The sequence below is a fragment of the Mesoplodon bidens genome (assembly GCF_964165515.1).
Source record: "Mesoplodon bidens genome assembly, chromosome: 9".
NCBI lineage: Eukaryota > Metazoa > Chordata > Mammalia > Artiodactyla > Ziphiidae > Mesoplodon > Mesoplodon bidens.
In genome coordinates, this window is record NC_138166.1 from 19827678 (window position 1) to 19851365 (window position 23688).

Genomic DNA, 23688 nt, shown 5'->3' on the forward strand with positions numbered 1-23688 from the left:
CTTTTGCAGCATCAGTATGTGACTTCTGGTGGAAATACCTCCAGGAGTACCCAATCACTGATTCCCTCTCTTGTCAATGTTCATTTCCATATTCAAATTACACATTTCTGTGTGCATCCTTATTAACCACAAGAAAATAAATAACATGATAAAAACTATAGAGGAGATATGGAAGCAGAAGAAAAAACAGCTGTCTCTGTTGGTGGTTCCCAGAGTCAGAAAAGGCTTCACAGAAGAAATTTTATTTGAATGGGTGTTTAGAGGATGAGTAGGAGTTTGGCATGGCCAGGAAGTTGGGAAAGAACAACTTCTAGGAAAATAGTAAGTCTGTGAATATGTGTGAAAGAAAATGAGGTTGCCAGGGAATGAGTATAATAAGTGAAGGTGGAAAGATTGGCAGGAACCAAACGTGTCATTGGGAATTTTGGATTTCATCCCGTGAGTGAGAAAAACATCAGAGGAAGTTATTCTGCAAGAGAATGAAAGGATCAAATCTGTGTTTCAGAGACATAACTTTACTGGCCACTGTAAGAGAGAAGCTGAAGACTGGGAGACCAGTTAAGAGGTTATTCCATGAGCAGGGAATGACATTGGCCAGTGGCAGCAGAAGTGGGGAGGAGAGAACAGACTCTAGAGAGTTTAGATTCAATGACTGATTGGATATAGGCTCCTAAAGGTACAAAGAACATGCAGGGCTGACCAAGGTATGCAGTTGAGGAACTGTACAGTGAAGATGACAATTTACCAGCAAAGCCTGTGCAGACAGTGCTTCTTCTCTGTTAGGGGTACTATAAAGTAGACATAGAAAGGTTGATTAAGTTGCTTATGATCACACAGCAAATTTTGGTCTTCTTGGTTTTCAATCTAGTAATCTAATCCGATTCCTTTTTTATAGGCATTGAAATGAAACATCTTCAGAAGCAAAAGACTTAGAGGTGTAGATGTGGTCCCCAACCTTTTTTACACCAGGGATTGGTTTCGTGGAACACAATTTTTCCATGGACCAGGAAGGGAGGGGCATGGTTTGGGGATGATTCAAGTGTATTACATTTATTGTCCATTTTATTTCTATTATTATTACGTTGTAATATATAATGAAATAATTATACAACTCACCATAATACTGGCAGAAGGCGGAGGTCAGGCAGTAATGTGAGCGATGGGGAGCGGCTGTAAATACGGATGAAGCTTCACTCACTCACCTGCCGCTCACCTCCTACTGTGCAACCCAGTTCCTAACAGGCCACAGACCGGTATTGGTATGTGGCCTGGGGGTTAGGGACGCCTGTGGTTAAGAATATGGATATAGATACAGATATAGGTAGAATACATGTAAGTAGTAAGTATAATACATACTTTTGTATTTGATGTATTTTATATATAGTATATAAGTATATAACATTACATATCTACAAGCACACACTTGCAGACCTTGCTTCCCACTCTGCCAAGCCTAAATCTTGGCCTAATTTTGCCACAGCAGTGCCTGCAAATAAAATTAATAATATTCTTTTCTGTGGCTGAGTTTTCTCAGTGCCTGATATGGAGATGGTGGAGGCCCAGTCAAGACCAGTTCCCTTGTTCTTATGCATAAGGAGAAATGTAAACTTTCCATATACCACAGATTTGTTAGAGCAGCCTTTATTATTCAAAGCAGTTAGATTCTCTGCAGATACAAGGTTCACATCTCAGCAGGATTCTGGCATGTCCTTCCTGGGGTAGAGTCAGGCTACACACTGCTTGGAGGGGTAGGTCTCCTATGCCCAGAGTCCAAGAGCATCACCTCTTAATATAAAACCCTGTGACATTGCTAGTGAGAGAGAAGAACATTGCTCTTGACTCAATGATTGCTCTGCTAGTGAAGTTGTTTTCTATAGTTATCCTTGACTTTAGGCAGCACTATTTTTGAGTATCATTTTCAAGCTCAATGAATAGTGCCACCTGAATTGAAAGTCACATACCATGCAGGGTTCTAAAGAAGAGTAGCTGCAGTTTGCATGCTCCATTTACTTCCTTCCTGCTTTCCTTCTCCTTGGAGAACCTTTGCACAGGAAGCGCTAAGCCTAGTCCATTTAACTTTCATTAGTAATGAATAATGTTGTTGGCTGAATCACACCAGGCAGCCTCTTGTGAACGGAGTTGGTGTTTTATTTTCTCCTTATGTCTGCAAGAGAAGAGAAGCAAAACTAGATGCCCCTCTAACTGCATATCACGACCTATTTCACACAACAGTTAGGACCACTGCTCCCCTACATCACCAGGCATCCAGTCTTGGGTTCGAGTTGGTATTCCTGCCTTACTCCTCAACATCCTCCTACCTCTTCAAATGTAACATGACCCGAAACAAGTCAACCATCCCTACCACTTCTCCCTTCTCAACCTTTCCCGACTTCCGTAAGTTTATGAGTGGACATAAATGAATCAACTGCACTTCTGCTCTCTCAGGACTGGGATCATCTTTTATCATACCTGCCCCCTAAATGCCTAAGTGAAAATACTTTCCAAATCATGTTGAACATTTCTCTGAAACTTCCAACTATTTCTTCATGTTTAATTATAGTGTCCCCTCTCACACTGATGTCCTTATTGTTTTGGCTACATCAAGGCACTAATGGGTCCCATTAGTTACTCGGCTACAACTCGTCTTTTCTACCTGTGGCACCGTCTTCCCTTTTTACCCAAGACCAACCATTCTCCTGGATGATCACAGAGTCCACATGAATGACCTAATTTCCTTAACGTCCTCGATCCCATTGACCTTTACTTCCATTTATCACCAGCCATCCATTCCAATGTTTACACCTTCAGTCATGTGAAAACATCACAAGCTCCCCAGCTGTCTCTTTACAACCTAATATCCTTCCATAAACAACCCCTATTACCATCTCTCTGTACCTTCATTGCTTTGGGACATTCAATCACTCAGCCCCTCTCTTCTAGCTATTAATCCTCCCACATGCCCTCAGTCTTGCAAATCCAGCCTTGGGAACTTAAGGTCTCTTTCTCTCCCACATGCCAGGGCTCTCACTGACATTTAGCCAGTCCACAAATCTGCCACCCCTTTCCTCCTTCCCTGCCAGGCTTCCTCCTCACTTCTCCGTTGTTTCACCTGGTCTATCTGCCTCCTGGCCTGACCATCTATGGACACCTCCTCAGCACTACTACAGTGACTTCTCTGAAATGCATATCTGAGTGTGTCATTTGCATAATTCAGTTCCATTGTTCCCAGATGCCTTTGGGATAAGTCTAGGCTCTATCCAGGAAGCTGATTGTGAGCTGGATCCTGCTTATCTATCCAGTTTCCTCTCATAACTTGACCCCTTCTATGATCCAGACACAGTGAGGCACCCACGTTTCCCAAAGGGACCCGTGCACTCTGTGAACTTCAGCCTTTTGCCAATAGTGTCCTCTCTCCCTGGAATGTTCCTCCCACACCTTCTTCATCCAGCTGATGCCCACTTAACTGTTATGACTTAGTTAAGGCATCGCCTCCTCTGGGAAGTTGTCTCTATCTGTTCATTAGCCTTCTCCCCACCACCATCGCCACCCCTTCTCTGTACCTGTCCATCAGGCTGAGCCTTTGGGGACTCTTACCATGGAACTTTCTGTTTTGTCATTGTCTACCTGCAGCATAAGACTGCAAGCTCGTAGGGACGTGGCCATGTCACCAGCACCCAGCTCAGAGTCAGTGCTCAGGAGGTGTTTTTGAGTGAATAAGTAACCCTTCCCTTCTTCTGAGCCATTGGCTGCTTTATGACCAACATTCTCCTGATCTCTGCCTCACTTGCCCATTATGGAACTGCTGCCATAGTTTAACATAATTTCCAATTTAATATTTCTTTTGGTTCTCTCCTTTGTTTTTATTTCAGTAAGTTCAGTTTATGGAAATTCTGTTTATAGAAGATCTACCCCATGTCTTTTCTGAAGCAAGATAGAATATAATAAATAAATAAAGCATCTTATTTCTGTAAGTGGCCTATTGAGTAACAATGCAAACCAAAATAAATAGATACCCCCATATATTGCAACACTAGTCTAACATCTCTCTGGAAAATTGAAGAAGGTAGGCCTACATTGGTGGTTCTCAACAAGGGCAGTTTTGCCCCCAGGAGACATTGAGCAATAATTGGAGTCACTTTTGGTTGTCACAACTAGAGGGGTATTACTGGCATCTATTGGATAGAGGCCCACTACCATCTACTGCTATTAATAAGAATACCAAGACCAAAAAACTAAATATTATTAAATATTATTAAATATTATTATTAAAAAATAAATATTATTAAATTTAATAGTACTACTAAGCTGGGATTTGAAGAATGTGTTACAAATCACTGGGCTAAATATTCAGGCCACAGAGGAGGATTTAGATTTGATCTAAGAAATATTTTTATAACAATGAGATTATTCTATGTTAAAATGGATTATTACTGTGGGAACTGTGATTCTCCACTCTGGTTGCACGGTAGAGTAACCTGGGAAGCTAGAAACACTACCAGTGCCCAGCTCTACCCCCAAAGGAATCTAATTTAATTAGTCAAGGATGGGATCCAGTAATGGGTATTTTTGTTAAAGCTCCCCCAGATGATTCTAATGGGAGCCAGGGCTAAGTACCAATGGCCCAAAACAAAAGTAAGAGCCCCACAACCTGTGCTGAAACAAAACCAAAATGAGGCTTGATGCTGTAAGAATACTGTATGTGTCATTCCAGATCATGCCCCAGCATTGGGCCTCGTACAGCTTTCTTCCTGCCAGTGTTGCCAATTATAAGAGGTCTGACAGTTGGTTCCTCAAATGCAGCCAAGACAGAGAATTCAGAATTTAATGTTCTAATGGAAAGGTGACTTATGGAACTTTACTCTCTGACCCTCAAGACACCAGGAGTTCCTTGATCTAGGATAGTTTCATGACTTATGCAGAGATAAGGAGCCATTTATTGATTGATTGGTCCAAGCATGGAGTACAGTTACCCTTAGATGCTCTCAAGCAAGGGGAGGAGGATGAAGTGGGAAATGGCCAGACTTCCAATCCCTAAGGATCCAGGATTGGCTTTTTCATTTGCCACATTGGTTTCTTTCACAGGTGAACTAGGATGCAAGGTGACAGAATTCCACCAAGAGCGGGGGCTTGGATCAGTAATGCATCTTTTTTTTTTAATCCTTTGCAGATATAGTTCACAGATTTTTCTTTTGACCATTAGCCAGGCCATTTCTCTGGATAGAAAGACAGAGTGGGCATTAGTAGTAGGAGACCTGTAGCTTTTGTCTGTGCCTAGGCATTTGAACCTGGTTTACGGATACTACAACACTTGTATAGACTTACTGGTTGTTAAGGTCCAGCTGAAATAAGGTCGTAGATTTGAAAGAAGTCCAATAATTAAAGAGTCAAAAGGAGAAGGAAATATTAGAGGATGGGGCAGGTAGAATCTGGATAGACCAGGAATGGTGAGGAAAAGATGCAGTTTAATCTTACACAGCATGAACCTTCTTTGCCTAGTCTACAGTTGAAGATGCTGAGGTTCAGTGAGGTCATGCATGAGAAAGTCAAGAACCTAGATGTGCAGATCTAGGGAAAGAAGCCAAGTCCACCTCACTCCGCAAGTTCTTCAGGGGCGCAAAGTAAGAGCCAGGTCAGCAGCCAGACAAAATTCATCACCCTGACCTCAGACTCACAGGTGCAAATAGCTTGCTCAGGAATAGGCAGACTTTTATATTTTTAGAGCTGCTCACTGGTTCTTAAAAGAACCTGACCTGTATAGCACAGGGAACTCTACTCATGTTCTGTAGTAACCTATATGGGAAAAGAATCTGAAAGAGAATGGAGATATAGATATAGATATAGTATAGACATAGATAGATATATAGATATAGATATATAACTGATTCACTTTGCTGTACACCTGAAACTAACACAACATTGTAAGTCAACTATACTCCAAAAAAAATTTTTTTTAAAAAAAAGAAGAACCTGACCTAGCTGGAAGTTTACATGGACTCCAGTAACCATGGCATGGAAGTAAGGGCCTGGTGGGGAGGGGTTGATGCCAGCCATGAAGGGGTGGATTTGTGAAGAGAGGCTGAGAAGGAAATCTTTGTGGAGGGAGGAAAAGAACTCAGGATTTACCACCAAGTTTCAGAGAACGTCTTAGTAAGCTGACTTTCGTGTCCCGTGCAGGCTGGTAGCGCCAGAAATACTCTTGTTTTAATAAAGGTGGTTACGTTTTTCATTATAAAAATAATACATGTCCATCACAGAAAGAAATGGGTGGGGGACATAATCTTACTTGGTAAAGCAACTGCTGTTGAAATTTGTTGTAATTCTTTCCAGTCTTTTTTCTATTCATTTCATTCACATTATTGTGATCATGAGCTACATGTTCCTTGCTCTTGTCACTTAGCATTGGAAAATAAGCATTTTCTATCTTATTGTCATTTAATGTGTTATCATTGTAATTGCATATTTAGGTATAATCATAATATAAATTATTGTAATTTAGAAAATTATAAACTATTCTGTCATATACATATACTACAATGTGCCTAGCCTATGGTTGAGCTTTTAGGTTAGGAGATCCATTATAGTACACTTCAGAATGGAATTACTAGGCAGAAGAAATGGAAGTTTGGGACCCGAGATAGTTAGGGATCCTGGATGATCACAGGCCTTCTTAGAGGAGAATCAAACCAATTCCTGGGTTTGATTCTCAAGCTTAGCATGTCCGTAAATTCAGTTTTGTCAGTACCAAAAATGATTGGTTCTTAGAAAATATATGGCTATTAAGTAAAACTAATTTGTAAAGGAAACTAGACGCACCATATGGAGAGAGGGTGTGGAAGCCATTATTGCTGTTTGCCAAATATTTCTGTTCTCTATCTCCCAGACATATGGTAGGATCATACTTCCTATTCCCTATGGGTGGCTGGGGTGTGTGTCTAGTTGTGATGAAGACTTGGGTTTGAAAGTGAATACTTATTTGCAGGAGGAAAACCCTCCAGAGTTCTCTTTCCTGCTGTCACTGTGGCTGGCAGTGTTAGAGAGTGTGTCTGCTCCATCAGTCTGGCTCCCTGAGTGACTGATGAGCAGAACCCTCTGCCAGCCCACAATGACAGTGTGAGCAAGGAAAAAACTTTGCTACCATACATCACTGAGATGTGGAATTGGGTGGTTACTGCAGCATACCCCAGCCCATATTGACTGGTCTGAAGGGGATATTAACATTGGTATGCCTGACCTATTTAACCTCTGAAATTAGAAATCAACTAAAGTGAAAAGAATGCTATTAGGAATTAATCAGAATAAAAGAAAATAGTTATATATTTCAGCTGTTTCACAACCCTCAATTAAGGTTATATAACTTTTAATCACCTCCCCCCTCCCAGAGAGTCTGAGCTGGGCAATGAAAATATTTTCCTCGCTCTCCTTTTCTACACTTATTGATAGCCAAGCCAACTTCTGATGATAACAGTCTGCCTTTAATTGTCGTCACCTTTATTTTAAAAGCCCTACAGTATGCTATTTAAAAAATGAACAGTTTACAACAGAAGGAAAAAGATCTGCTTTCTCTCCCCACCAACCCCACCGTGAGCCCACATCCTCAAGTTCAGTTTGGATTGTACCCTCCAGGCATTTTCTCTGCAATTCAAAATACAAACAGAATCCCACTCTTCACATTTTTCTACATCTTGCCTTTTTTCACTTAATTTGTCAGGTATCATTTCATATCCGAACATATTTATTTACCTATTTCTTTTGAATGACAACAGAGTTCTCTGTTTCAAAAATTTACCATCCTTCATTTAGCTGGTTTCCTATTGGTAGGTGTACTTTAAATCTTTCCAGCCTTTTGTAATTGTTAATAATGCTCTATTGAACATCCTTATAAAAATATGTATTTTGAACACTTGTACAAGTTAATCCAGAGGGGAAATTCCTAGAAGTAGAATTCTGGGTTGAAGGGAATTTGTAGTTTAAATGCCAAAAATTATTACCAATTCCCTTCCCAAGGGTCCAGTCAATTTTCATTTCCATCAATACAGTGTGAGAGTTCTTGTCCCTTCCCACTTTCCAGAAGGCAGTGTATGATCAAACTTTTAAAAATCTCTGCCATTATAATCATGAAAAAAAGTTATTGCATTGTTGATTTGAAGTGCATTTCCTTAATTATAGGTGAGTTTTGCTTGTTCTTTCTTTAAGTATATTGATACCTTCAGTCAAGTATGGTGAGGCCTGGGTAGCATTCTTTCCCTTTAAAGTGAGTTGATTTTATTATTTGAATCTCCAAGAATAACCTTATTTTTAGGGAATTCCCTGGCAGTCCAGTGATTAGAACTCCGCACTTCCACTGCAGGGGGCACAGGTTCGATCCCGGGTCAGGGAACTAAGATCCTGCAAGCCAAGTGGCCAAAAAAAAAAAAAAAGAAAAGGACCTTATTTTTAAGCACTGAGAAGACATCTCATTGTGACCATTATTCATTTATTGAATAAACAGGGTTCGCAGCATTGCTAAAACCGTGAGATAGATAGATAGAGATAGGTTGAGATAGATACATAGATAGATACATAGATAGATACATAGATACATAGATAGAGATATTGCTGCTGGGGTGTTTGACAATGACAGCATTCAAAGCAGATGGACTGGGGACTGGCCAGCTCTCTCACCTTGCAATTAATTGATGCCACATGTTTTTTCATTGCAGCAATTCAGCTTTGTGTCCTTGCCCACTGATGTGCTGGAAATTGAGGTGAAGGACAAGTTTGCCAAGAGCCGCCCCATCATCAAGCGCTTCTTGGGAAAGCTGTCGATGCCCGTTCAGAGACTCCTGGAAAGACATGCCATAGGGTAAACCTTGACCAAGAGCTCAGTATCACTAGGCAACAGCCAGCAGGCCAGGCCCAAGGGAGGCAACAATACAGTCTCATAGAGACTTGAACTGAAAAGGTGGTGCTGTATTTCCTTGGCTTCTCCCATTAATTATGTTGTTGAGCTACAACATTTAATTAACAGACCCTTCCCTTTCCCCTAGTTTGCGTACCACTGGTTACTTATGCAAGAGAGTAAAAATTCCTAAGACACTATAGTGAAAGAAGCCCTTAATGCAACATTTTTTCTGTACAGATAGAAATTAAAATTCGTTTTACTACGAAGGATAACATTTCATTCATATGCCTGTCTTGTGTGTAGGATTTAATCATTTGTGACATTTCCATAGCAAGATGAAATGCTGGGTTACTAGACCAGAGTGCCTTAGAAAACACTAGTATTTATAGAAAATGCTAGATAATATGTATGAAACTTTAAAAGCATGAATCCTTATGGTGCAACCACAATTATGTTGCTTGCATAGTTCAGTTGTATATGAGAATATGTTTCTGCGTTTTGTATCTTCTACATTCGTGTCCATTCAGGGTTCTTATTAAACTCTGACCAGTTAAAATCCTTGTACATAATATGTATTTCCATAGGTAATGGCAACTATATTTGAAAACACTAACTCTCTGGTCATAGATATGCCTCAATGCAATACTTAGAATGATATCAAAGGAATGAGGAAAATTATGCAGAATTTCCAAGGGTCTTAATTTAAAGCTCTTTGGATTTTCAGAAGGACTTTGGAATCACTCACAGTTATCATAAGGACATGTAATCAGAACCTGATAGCGTGTGTGCAGCTGTGTGCACATAGACACGTGTTAATTCTCAAGCCAAAGGGAGTTGACATTTACGAAGCTACCGTTGTGTGTCAAACAAGGTGTTTGCATTTTCCACTCAAACAAACAAACAAAAATATACCTAAAGAACGTAAAGCTGTCTGTGGCACATAGGGACTAAATGATTCCAAACTTCATTTTTAAAATAGCAAACTGTATGCCTTTTAAAATAAAGGCAGCTCATGGGACTTCCTGGGCCATCCAGTGGTTAGGACTCCGCGCTTCCACTGCAGAGGGCGTGGGTTCCATCCCTGGTTGGGGAACTAAGACCCCCCATGCCATGCTGTGCGGCCAAAAAAAAAAAAATTTCTAAAATAAAGCTCAGAAATCTCCCTCAATCCCTTGGCCTGTAACATCGCAGCCCTCAGCTCTCTGCCTGGCTGTCTGCCTCCCTCAAGTCCTCTACCCGTGCCTGCCTCAGCCTCACATTGGAAATATCACCGCTGCCTTGAGCCCTTTACGTGGTAGTCCTGCCTCATGCCCCCAGCTGGATGTAAGCTATTTAAAGGCAGCGGTAGGCTTTACCTGCTGTGTATCACCAGCAGCACTTTTTACATGGGAGAGGCTCAAAAAATATTTGTTGATAAAGTGAGTGAAAAGCAAAGGAAAGAAAAACATGGAAAACAAATACAAAGCCTGATTGATTTAATTTTTGTCTCACTGTCTGATGGTCTTTAGGCCTCCTCTGATTCCAACGAGGTGTGGGGTTCAGGATCTCTTATGGTCGTAGTAGACCTACCTCATAATACTGACCAAGGACCATGTCAATATTGTAGCTCATTCTATTTTCCCTGCAGATAATGCTTTATTTAATGGGCTTCCTAGAAACTCCAAGCATGAAACCAGGGCTTCCCAAATAGAAATTCTAAGTCAGTGGATCACTGGGATATATATTGTTTCATAATGCTGGTGCTTTCTAGGAAGAAACATTAAAACACTACCAGCCAGTGACTTATCTTTTTATTTGAATGTCACAAATGAATAAACGGAGTGAATACAAAATTATCTAAGTAACAACTGGTTTGGGAATATGTCTTTGTTATTATTGGATAGAGTAGATTTGTTCATTTCTGAATATCCCAAGGTAATCACTCTTCTTATTTAGGCGAAGGTAGGGGACCATGTGCTCTGCTGAAGCTGCATTGTTGATGAAACTATAATAGCAAAGTTTCAGGTTGATTTCTCCCTGGATAATTGTCTTCCTAGTAATTAAAAATTGCCTTGAGTAGGAAGAGGGAATGGTGCCAGAGTCCAGGGTAGAGTTTCAGAGTCTCTCTGTGGGACCCTGGAGTTGGTGTAATCAGAGGTCATGGGCCAATGGACCCAGACCACAAGTCTTGCTTTGCTCTGTTCTGCAGCAGGTCCCTTTCTGAACCACTCCACAGGGTCCCTGGTAACCAGGACAGCATCCTTCCATAGATATTAGATATAGATAGATAGATAGATATCGCAAGACACGCATCTGCTGCTGGCACTGTCTATTATTAAGGGCATATTTGGAAAATATCAGCCTGCACAGGAAAAGCAAGCAAAGGATATCCATATCTTTTCTTTTTTTCTCTAGAACACAGGTTGACAAACTTTCTATAAGGAGCCAGATAGTAAATGTTTCAGGCTGTATAAGCCATATGGTTTCTGTCCCAACTATTCAGCTCTGCCATTGTAGCATGAAGTCAGCCCAGACAAGAAGTAAACTTAATAATAAGCAAGGTTGCATTCTAATAAAACTTTTATTTATGGAAACTGAAATTTGAATTTCATATCATTTTCATGTCACAAAATACTACTCTTCTTTTGCTTTCTTTTCCAACTATTTAAAAATGTAAAAAGCTCATGGCCTTATGAAAACAAGTGATGGGCCAGATTTGGCCCATGGGCTGTAGTTTACTGATCCCTGCTTAGGAGTATTCGATAAGGATTTTCTTGAAGGTTTTCATTGCTGTTGAGCAGATGCACTTTCCCATCTTTCCCTTAGGACCATCTCGTATGTACCCGAGCAGATCACCACCTCCTAATAGCAGGGCCTCCCTGGGCTTGGCTGCTTCACCCACTGACACAGAAAGCACACTGCGTGGTCTTTAGGAGGACAGGTATTGACCAGATCTGTGACGGTGCTTATTTCCTTCTAGGGACAGGGTGGTCAGCTACACACTTGGCCGCAGGCTTCCAACAGATCATGTGAGTGGACAACTGCAATTCCGATTTGAGATCACTTCCTCCATCCACCCAGGTATTTTCAGCATGTACTTTCATGTGTTGTCCTAGCCGAGTGTCATAGCATGGTTCCTTTCCCCAAAATACAATAACCATGGTTCTCTCCAGACATGTCCTAGGTTTTGTGGTTCTCTATCTGTCTTCTCCATTTGAGGCCTAGAAGCCAGTGATCTGTTCTGGAAGCCAGGTTGCTGTCCCCCTTATGTTTTTTATTTTTATTTTTTGGCCACACCACATGGCTCGTGGGATCTTAGTTCCCCGACCAGGGATCAAACCCGGGCCCCCTGCAGTGGAAGCGCAGAGTCCTAACCAGTGGACTACCAGGGAAGTCTCTGCTGTCCCCTTGATTGAGAGCCTCCTCTTCATTTGGTGACCCAAAGGTAGAGGGTTAGGCACTCGAGTGGGAATTGACAAAGAGGCCAACGTGGGTACGGAGCCATGTCTAATTTATCATTTTACTCCCAGCGTCCACATAGGACTTGCTCAATAGATATTGAATCATTACATACACGAGTGAGTGAATGAATGTGACACATGTCATAGTGTTGAACTGTGATTACCCAGTGGATTTTTACAATATCGCAAGAAAAATGGAAACTATAAGTTGGACAGAAAACTTGAGAATCATCCCGTGTTCAGTTTTTCAGGCCAAAACGTATCTCCAAATAAGAATGATGAGATGCCTCTTAATTCCCCTCTTGCTCTTCTCCTACAACCCCCCTCGTAAGTGTAGATCACACTGAGGACTGTCTGGTCCTCCTGGGCCACATGTATAGGTTGCCATTCAAGCTAATAAAGCTTTTGAGAATTCAGGGTCTGAAGTTTTATCACTGCCCCCTCATCAAACAAAAGTTGCAGTTTTCTATGCCCAATATACAAAGCAGATTGTAAGAAAACACTTGACTCTTTCGTCCTTTCAAATCCAGCATTTTCTACATTCTGAGAATAAAACTGACTCTTCCTTCAGTAAGGACAGCTTTACAGTGTACCAGAGAGATTGCTTTTCTTCGATGAGTGAATAGTACTAGAGCTTGAAATGGGAATTCCTATGTGGCAGGGATGCAGTAGAGCAACTGGGGGAAGGTAGAGGTAAACCATGCTTGCTACTCCTTGAATGGGTGCTTGGTATGGAGACCTGGTTTATCTTCCACTGCAATAACCTCCATATGTTGGAAACCTTCCAGTCTGAGCCACTGAATGACTGTGGTTGCTCCCATCATTGGCCTTTCCTTCTCTCTGGTCACCTAAGAACCCCATTCTGCCACCCTGGGGGACCCAGCCATAGTAAACATTCTGAACAAGTATAATTAGTCCTGCCTGGAGCCAGCAAGGAACTATAAACCGTACCCCCCATCTCTGAGGTCTTCCATGGAGCAAACATTTATGTGCCCAGAACTGGGGTAATGCTAGGCTTTGGGCATTTTAATCAAAAAATGAAGTTCCTTGAAACAGAATTCTCAAATATATCCTGACTGCAAGTTGTCCTTAACATAAGGAGAACTCCTTCTTGCAGTATTTTTAGCAGAGCTTTGGCCAATGGGAAACCCTCATCAACCCCTACATCCAATATCCTAAGGCAGAAATCCCTAGGATGGCTCAGTCCCCCAGAGCAGACTAACACTACAGTGACATTTTCTTCTTGTCCGCAGATGATGAGGAGATTTCCCTGAGTACCGAACCTGAGTCTGCAGAAGTTCAGGGCAGCCCCATGAATAGCCTGGTGGCAAGCAGCCGTGGGGAGGCCCCTTGCACTAATGCACCAGAGCCCTCGGGGACCTCAAGGCCAGAGCAGCTGAGCCAGGACAGCGCGGTGGGCCCTGCAGGGAATGAGAGCCTGGAGCTTGCCAATCCGGTTGAGGCCGCCGCAGGTACCACGGAGGCAGGAGATGATGGCACGGTCTGTGTGAGGCCTGAGGGGGCTGGGGAGCTTCTGGCACCCTGGCCAGAGGACACGGAGCCCACCCTGAGCGCGGAAGAACTGGCCGAGCGGCTGGACCTGGGTGGGGAGGCGGCCCTACCCGGGCTGCTGGAGGACGGTCAAGCCCCGGGCAGCCCCGGGGAGCCAGTGGCCCAGGAGGCAGCGACAGAGAGCCGGGCTGGGGGGCAGGAGGAGGAGGGGGACGCGTCTGCCCTGGGGCAGGGGGAGGACAGGCTGCAGCTGCGGGCTTCGGTGAAGAGGAAAAGCAGGCCGTGCTCCCTGCCTGTGTCCGAGCTGGAGACGGTGATCGCGTCCGCCTGCGGGGAGCCCGAGACGCCTCGGACCCACTACATCCGCATCCACACGCTGCTGCACAGCCTGCCCTCCGCGCAGGGCGGCAGCGCAGACGACGATGGCGCAGAGGAGGAGGCCACCCTCAAGGATGCCTCGGAGAAGGAGGCGCTCAGCGAGGTGGACACGGTCGCCGCCGAGCCTCCTCCCCTGGAAGAGGATGGAGAGGCCCCCGAGGGGGCCACTCCAGGCACGGCGCCCCCGGGCCACTCGGGCTTGGCCAACGGCTCGGTGCCAGGTGGCGACACGCTCCCCAGCACGGGGAGCGAGAGCGACTCCAGCCCGCGGCAGGGCGGGGACCACAGCTGCGAGGGCTGCGACGCATCCTGCTGCAGCCCCTCATGCTACAGCACCTCGTGCTACAGCACCTCGTGCTACAGCAGCTCGTGCTACAGCAGCTCGTGCTACAGCGCCTCCTGCTACAGCCCCTCCTGCTACAACGGCAGCAGGTTCGCCAGCCACACCCGCTTCTCCTCCGTGGACAGCGCCAAGATCTCCGAGAGCACCGTCTTCTCCTCCCAGGATGACGACGAGGAGGAGGAGAACAGCGCCTTCGAGTCGGTGCCTGACTCGGTGCAGAGCCCGGAGCTGGAGCCGGAGTCGGCGAACGGCGCGGGGTGGCAAGACGAGTCGGCTGCCGCCACCGGGAGCGTGGCCAGAACCGTGGAAGGTCTGGAGTCCCCCGTGGCAGGGCCAAGCGGTCGGAGAGAAGGTTAGACCTCACACCCGATCAGAGAGAAAATAGGACCACCAGGGGGACGCAGGTCTCACCCACATGGTTTCAAAGCAAGAGGGAGAGGATCAGTCCCAAATGAGGTTGCTGCAGCAGCTGCGTGTGCCTGTCCTGTACATACATGTGTGCATGTGTATATGTGTATGTCAGTATTCCAGACTGTGGGTAGCTGACACCCCGCCACTGCTCAGATACACACCAAGAATTACAGCTAGCTGGATGTGAGCATATACTTGTATGTGTGCTTCTCGGTTTTAACTAATCACTGGTTATAAGATACGTTACCCTCTAGTCTTGACAACAACCAGAGCATCAAAGCTAGTATCAAATGATATAAGCAGGAAATGATCATCAACATCAGGTGAATAACGTGTCAGCTTCTGCTGATCCCCAAAACTTATTGAAGATTAGCAATAAGTGTTAATATAACAGGAAGAACATTGAGATTACCCGTTTTAGAATTTAGCTAACCTGTGTACAAATGGATATGTATGGCCTACATGTATGTGTCATGATTTCTGTCTCCTCGATTCTGTTATTGTTGTTGGTTTTGTTTTGTGTTGTTTTGGGGGTCTGGGGGCTATTTTGGCTAATGGAAGGGAAGAATAACATGAATGTGTAAATCGCTTTGTCTCAAGTAAGATTCTAATCCAGGAGGTGCCCCCTTTAGTTTCAAAATGTATTCTGTCTTAACCAAAGACCTTCCTTCTTAGTCATGCCTGTGGAATCATCTATAAAATTAATTTGCATTTCCTTATCCAGAATTGGGAACCACCTTCCAATCAAGTAACAGTGACATCAAGGGAAATCATTTAAAAGTCACATAATAATATGAAATAATTCAGTTGTTTTAAAAGAGAAAAATATAGATTCTGCTATTTTGCTGTTCTAATTTGTTTAAATTAGCCTCCAAAAAAATGCGTTGGTCTTTCTAGACTGCAGGCTCATCAAGGGCCAGAGTTATAGCTTCTTTATGTTTGAATTCTCAGCACCTAAACAAATGCCTGGCACCTACAAATTTTTACAGGAACTAACGTGAGCTTAAAAGAAATAATTTTAAGTACTTAACAATGCCCAATTCTACATTTTAGAGAAAGAAGGGGTAAGGGAAAGTGGCACATGGGATAAGGAGAAGCCCAAGGAAATTCGTAATAAAGAGACACAGGGAAGAAAACCATAGTGACATACAATATGGAAAGGCACCCATGAGTGTGAGAATGGCGTGGACAATTCCTTTTTTTTTTTTTTTTGTGGTACGCGGGCCTCTCACTGCTGTGGTCTCTCCCGTTGCGGAGCTCCGGACGCGCAGGCTCAGCAGCCATGGCTCATGGGCCCAGCCGCTCTGCAGCATGTGGCATCTTCCCAGACCGGGGCACGAACCTGTGTCCCCTGCATCGGCAGGCGAACTCTCAACCACTGCGCCACCAGGGAAGCCTGACAATTCCTTTCTTTAACAAGGTTGTTTTGAGTCCCTTCTTCGTTCTGAGCCAGCTTTGTGCTGGGCACAGTAAGATGGACCAGCAGTAGATCTGTGTGGAAGGAACTCAATAATTACAATAGGATTACAAATAAGTATATTACAAGGAGTTTGGGGGATACACCCATACAACGGCACAACCCGGAGCTGCCAGGGATGTTTAGACCAAAGTTCAGCAAATTTTTTCTGTAGAGGGCCAGATAGTAAAAATTTTAGGCTTTGTAGGTCAAGAGGCAAAATCAAAAAACTCTTCTCACCCAAGGGGTATTTTTTAAAACAGTTTTACCTTTAGAAGTGTAATAACCATTCTTAGCCCAGAGCCATACAAAAACAAGGCTGGATTCGGAGTTTGTCAACCCATTATAGCCAATGGGTATACTTTGACCGCCATGTTGGGAGACAGTCCACACATGGGTAATTGAAAATGTATACAGTATACATTGATATAAAAGCATGTTTAACAACAACAACAAAAAAGACACTGCCCATGCCTTTGAGGGCCTAACAGTCCAGCAGGGGGAAGCCATCCCCTTAACTGAAAGGACAGGAAAGTGTTTCAGGGCCATAGTGGAAGTCTGTGTTTGTAAAGAAATTTCTAGCTTCCTGAATTTTTTGCAGATTGTAAACTCGGAAAAAGTTAAGAAGCACCTACATGCCTCACTGTCGTGGTTACCAAGGGCAATATAAGGATTCCTGGGAAGGACTGTTGATCTCATGAAAGCTGTGCATACCTTGGCATGTGACTTCCTCCAGCCAGTTCTTCTCTCCCTTGGTAGTGAGTCCCCGGGGCTAATGGGATCGACGTGGCAGATCTGTCCCCTACTGACCACCATGTTTCCAAGAGCACCTGCTCAAAGAAAGCACATGTGCCTGATTATATGCATGTGTGCCCTCTTCTCCCATAAGAGTCTCTGCTGCTCCCTCACCATGACTTTGAAGATTGCAAATTCTTGCCCCAGGTTAGCCAAGGTAGATGTACTATATACATGCCCACGCAGATAAGTCTGCAGCAGTTTGTGGAGGATGTCTTCTTTATCTACTTTTTGCTGCTTTTCCCTCCATAAAAACCTTTTTTTTTTAATCTCGACATAAAATGGTTTTTTTAAAACCTGCCAATCAAATGAAAAAAGTAACATAATATGATTATGAGCTCAGCCCTGCCATCAGGCTCCCCTGGGTTTATATTCAGTCCCCCCACTTCCCAGCCATGACACCTTAGCCAAGTTACCTAACTGCTCCAAGCCTCATGTGTAAAATGGGTGCAACTGTAGAACGTACCCTAAGGGGTTATCAGAAAGATTCAATGAGATGATTCGTATGAAGCGCCCAGCCTCTCACTGAGTGAGGGTTCCTCCAGGTAGATGAGCAGCGAGGCTCCCTTTTAAATTAGAATAAGTTTCCTTCTCAGAAGGTCTAGCAGGTCTGACTCTTGCTTTGTGTTTGAGGCGAAGGGGATGGTGTGGAGCCGGCCTCTGGCAGAACAGAATTGCTTGCTTCCTCTGTGCGCTCCATTCATTCCGTTGGCTGAGAAGCATCAGTCACATCATTGCGTTTGCTTGGGGTTCACAGGCAGGTGGGGTCAGCTCCATTAACTCCAGCAAGCAACAATATTATGTTTCCACTAGCTTGGAGGAGTAATTAACCTGATTGGTTGAATTAATTATGATGAGGTAAGTTTGTTGTTGTTCTTTTTTTTTAAGAACTAAATTAAAAATGCAGCAGCTGGTGACATAACAACTGTACCATTGTTTTTTGTAGTTTCTGACACTAAACATATATAAAGACAAACATGAGTGTGGTATCCACTAAATTCAGAGCCCAACTTTGAAACAGGAGTCAGTTTGCAAGGAGCTGTGTGCTGGCATGAGGGGCACCTTCCTTGACTTTCCTTAGTCTCCAGGGACCCCAAGAATTTCAGTCACACACCAGAGTTTGCACAAGAAATAATGTTATATATTTAACATTTAAAAGGACCCTTTGTTCCTGAATACATCCCTGGTTTTGTTTTCCAATTAGCTCTAGGAATTAAATGGCTAAATTAAATCCACCTAACTTCCTTCCTAGCTAATTTCTTTTATGTTTTTAAATCAGTTCTGTGGATCTAGAGTGAGAAGAAGTAAGCATCCTTTCCATGTATGGACATTCTGGGGAATGTTTTTGAAATTTGAGATCCCACGAAGATCTTAACCACTGTTTTTCACAGTTTCTCTCTTTTTGGCCCAAGGAAAAACGGAACACTTGGTATTTGCATCAGCCAGTGGAGGGTAGAGGAAGGAAAAGGCCTGACCTTTGTCCTCTGGCCAACAGGGGCTACTGTGAGAAATCCAGGGTGGTGTTAGTGGGGGGGTTACCAGGCTGAGAGCTGTCTCGTGGCCTGGGCCCTTCTAGCTCCCCAGAGATCCAGAGCAATTGTCTCGGATTATGTGACCCAAACAGCTGGTGCTGTAGGCCTTCCATCCACATGGCCAGTCTACAGACAGTGTTACCAGGACCTGAGGACATCATGAAATAGGAAGTGCATTGTACAGCACTGTTCAATTCATCATAAGTCTGCCCGAGAGTAATATTAGCGGTGTCTGTTATCATTGAGGGTGCGCATTCTGTGGATATGTTTATTTCTAAAAGTTCTCCATGTCTGTCTGTCTTCTTCCGTCTATCCCACTTCTGTGTTTCAAGTTTTCCTGTCGTGGTCTTCCTGCCTCTTATCTACTTCCTTCGTCTCTTGTCTTTTTCCAGAGCACCCTGGCTTATCAGATTCTCCCTCAGAATAATCTGGAACAATCACAAGATGCCAGAGCTCCTTGGCTCCGTACCCCAGCCCCTAGCTTCCATACTACAAGAAGTTACCTTCTTGGCCCACTAGTTCCTTAACCCCATCTCAGAAAGGCACCAGCTAAGAGTTTCATTCCAAACACAAAATCTCTGAAAGAGGGCCTCTGGGTAGCCCTCCGATGAAACCTCTTCAGACAAGGAGCTGTCATTTTGCACAGACCCCTTGAACTTTTATGAGACCTTATAAAGGCTGAGCTTCCCTCCAAAAGGCCTGTTTCTTTTCCTGGGCTAAACTCAGGCTCTGCTCATTTTCTTTTGTGTCCCTTTCTGATGCCACCTTCCCCTCAAGAAAATTCAGGAGGTTACAGAATCAGACCCCAATCCTATCTATTGGTCTGTTGTGGTACAGATCACAGCCATGGAGTGTTTGGCTGTTTTTTTCGAGTTTCTTAAAAAATATAGTTCCCTCTATTCACTGGCTCATGAATGACTCTGTATGTGGCAAACTGACACAGAAAAAAATCAATTGCCTGCTCTTTTTTTTTGAATTTTATTTTCTTTTTTTATACAGCAGGTTCTTATTAGTTATCTGTTTTATACATATTAGTGTATATATGTTAATCCCAATCTCCCAAATTGCCCACTCTTTGGGGTTTTTTCTTGCAGTAGTTTGTTTTACAGTCATGCTTTTTTGCTGACGTTGCCATGGCAATGAATGAATCTGAATGTCTCGACTATCTTGTCCATAGGTGAATGTCCTATACTCCATAATTCCCAGCCAGTAAGCCAGCTTCCTTCCTTGAGGCCTGAACATCATCACTACCCAACAATCGATGAGCCTCTTCCACCAAGTAAGCTTTAGTTTTGAAAATCTATGTTCATAACTCTTCCCATCAAGTCTAAGCAGGTCAGTATGAACTTTGTATATAAACATCCAAACTCTTCCTCCACTCCATACCTCACACTGTGATCAAAAACCAAAATGGCTCCTACCATAGAAATTTGTTGGTTGGTTGGTTTTTTGTCGTATGGTTTCAGGATGTGATCTTAATGAGAAAACCCAGTATTTTCAGCACCCTTCAACTTCTGAAATGGAGAGCATTTCTTTACAAGACTTGACTAGGCCTTGCAAACTGTTCGTGACCCTTAATTCGCAAATTTATATTTATATTTAAAAGTTTGTAGTTCAAGATGGAATAATCCTATTATTCTCCATGGGACCTTTTATGGTTCAAGCATCTCCACGTAATAAAACATTTCAACCCATCAGGACCCGTGAACTTGCATTTTCCTTACTCTAATTTGCACCAATAGGTGACAGCCTCAAATTTTTTCTGTAGTTCTTAGAGTTTTCCAGGCAAAATATCATCTTTAGGGATAGAATTCAATAGTACATTCTCCTGGTAACTGTAATGTGTAATTAATAATTATCTAACTGGTCATTTGAACTTGGGAAAATCAACCTCAGTGACTCAGTTTTCTTGTTTGTAAAGTAAAGCTTTAATTTTCTCATCTGCTAAATGCTAGATTTGGACTAGGTAGTCTCTAGATATCATTCCAGTGTAATTTACCCTTGTAATATTCCTTTATATATAACATTTGTAAGAAGGAAATGACACCCCAGACATTATATATTCACTTAGCATCAGATATGTTCATGAATTCTAGAACATCCCTGTTTTGGTTTGGACTCATTTTTCAAGCAAAGATAACCTTTAAAACTTGATAAATTTTACAACTGCAAGATCTTTCCAGGATGCAAGGAATCTGTTTCTTTACATTCTTTTGCCTGTGCTTACATTAAGCCATTACAGTTTTGAAAGAAGAAAGGTTTATTCCTTAATTCATCTATTCTTGGCAATGTGATATATTTTACATTTACACCATTCTTCTATTCAATTGTAATTTATCAGTGATAAACAGTGTCTTTAACATGTAGAATAACTTAAAGGAGTACCGCATTTGTTTGGAGAGACCAAGACAAACATTATGTTCTTTAACTTTTGATGCCTGATTTCTTTCTTTACACATTGATTTATGGATATTCCATAAATGAATAGTAAAATTCCAGTGTCACTAGAGGTACTTCCTACTTAGAAAAATACCTATAGCGTGTTCTCTCCAAGAAAGGAACATTTTCTCCACAACAAAAAAACCTATCAGTGGGTGTGTAAATGAATTGACCTTCAATCCATGCAAGAGTAATAACTAGTTATACATACAGATATTATAGATAATTGAATATAATATATTCTGTTTTAAAGCATTGCTTTATATAAGCTGCTTTTGATAATGAAAACAAATTTCTTCCAGATAGGTTTCAATTCTCTGTCCATGTGACACTGAAAACTATTAGACAAGTTGGTAGTGAAGCTAACAACTGAATTTTCTTAATCTCACATAGTACATGGATGACTTCATCAGATAGTTATTCATTGAATAAGTATTTATTGAATGCTTACTCTATGCAAGGTACTGTTCTAGGTAAGCAAAAAAGGCAAAGATCCCTGCCCTCAAGGAGCTTACAGTCTAGGCTGGTAGAGACAGATAATAAACAATAAAAAGAATAAATGAAGAAATAGTGCAGCACGTTAGATGGTCTTAAGTGCTGTGGAAAAACAAAAGCAGAGCAGGGTAAGGGGAATCTGGAGCATGTGGTGGTGGCTGGTTTGCCATTTTAAATAGGGTGGTCGGGTACACTTCACTGACAAGGCAACATTTGAAGCTAGACTTAGAAGTGGTAAGAGGGTTATTCACCCAGGTATTGGGGAAGAAGAGCTTTCTGAGCAAACAGAGCAGCCTGCCTGGTGGGTTTGAGAAACAGCAAGAAGGTCAGCGTGTCTGGATGGAGCAGATTTGGGAGCAGGGAAGCAGCAGGTGAAGAGGTCCGTCTATCAGGGGCCCAGATCCCCTAGGGCCTTGTAGACCACTTAAGGGTTTTGGCTTTTACTGTGGATGAAAGGGGGACGTTGTAGGTTTTTGAGCAGAGACGTGACATTGCCTAACTTAGGACTTAAAAGGTTTTCTGTGTTGGCATTAAATTGTGAGGAGGAAAAATAGAAGCCTGAGACCCAACATAAGGTTCTTGCAGGTGAGAAACAGTGGTGGCTTGAGCTGGCGGGGAGCAGAGGACGCAGTGAGAAGTGGTCAGATTCTGGCCAGATAGTTTGTGGGTGGATTTACTGAAAGATTGGATGTGGTGTGTGAGAGAGAGAGAAGGGTCAAGAATGACCTCAAGAGTTTTAACCTGGAAGGATGGAGCTTCCTTTAACTGAGAAAGGAAGAGAAGGCTGCAGATAGAGTGGGTTTGGGTGGGAACGAACTGAAGCTTGGTTTTGATAGTGTTATATTTGAGATGGCATCCAGGTATCAGTGTCGAGAAGACAATGAGATGCAACTGAAGTTCAAGATAAAGGTCTAAACTGCAAACATGGTATTGCACTTGTTAATGTAAACGTACAAATTTACAGGCTTTTCTTGGTATAATAATTAAAATAGGATACATTATTAGGCTCTACATTGTTCTTAGACTTCATGGAAAATATATAGTTTAATATCTGACAAGGCTCCCCAACCACAAATGAATGGACACACGTGAATGACTCTAACTGTCCCAAGGTATCCATAAAAGTATCATTTTCAGGAGTCTGTTTTGGCATCACAGGGCCAAGTCCATCGGACATGCTGAGGCCTGAAGTTCCATTCAGAACATGTTTTCTTTATGCGATACTGTTTATACAGTACGTGAAAGCAAATTCTTTACAAAGCAACCCAGAAAACACACTTATAATCTCTAATTGCGCTTAGCTATTATTTTCTGATTATTTATAAGAGTTTTAATTAGCACTCTGCCTTCCAGGTAGTTAATGTATTGACAAGAGGCCCTAACTGTCTGGCTTGCCATTCTTTTCCATGAGTGCCTTGGAAATATTGAAACTCATAGAGAGAAATTATTATTATCGCTGCACCATCCTTGAGTTATTTTCCTTGGAGAATCTATGAGACTGGAGGCTTGTCTCTGAAGGAATCCTTCCTTTACTGTGGGCACCTGGAGGGCAGGGATGTGTGTTAGTCAGCAATGTGTCCTCAGGACCTGGCATGGTCTCTGGTTCATAGTACAAGGAGGAATTTGTTCAGCTGAATTGAGTAACACGATACTCTTCAAAGATTAATGCTCATTCTTTGTTGGATGACAGTCATGTTGGGTTCAAGAAAAAAAAATGCCCAGTTTCTGCTAGTTTGGAAATCACTGAAATTTTTTAATGTTTGCCTCGAGATTAATTACCTAGTAGTTACACAAATATACAATTTCATCAATGAGCTAATTAACATTTACAACTAACAGTTGACAACTGGATCATCTAGTAGTCAATTTTAATCACAACCTTCTAGAATATATTTATACAATCTGACCACATTTTTTTTCTTCAATTTGTCTTATAAGTTGAATTTGGTGTTTTCTGGTATTTTTAGTTTTCCTTGGGCATTATTTGGCAATCCCTCAGGTAGATG

General features: G+C 42.6%; 1 protein-coding gene across 3 annotated transcripts in view; it reads left to right on the forward strand.

Annotated features, from left to right (window-relative positions):
• The window catches only part of HECW1 (HECT, C2 and WW domain containing E3 ubiquitin protein ligase 1), a gene marked incomplete at both ends in the record, with an annotated part of 546121 nt that overhangs the window by 419352 nt on the left and 103081 nt on the right, over positions 1–23688 (forward strand). For all 3 annotated transcript variants that reach the window (XM_081244601.1, XM_081244600.1, XM_081244602.1), the window contains 4 exons: positions 8700–8842; positions 11841–11941; positions 13575–14906; positions 19926–20027. In XM_081244601.1, the coding sequence (XP_081100727.1) occupies positions 8700–8842; positions 11841–11941; positions 13575–14906; positions 19926–20027 (1678 nt within the window). The remainder of the gene's footprint in view (positions 1–8699; positions 8843–11840; positions 11942–13574; positions 14907–19925; positions 20028–23688) is intronic.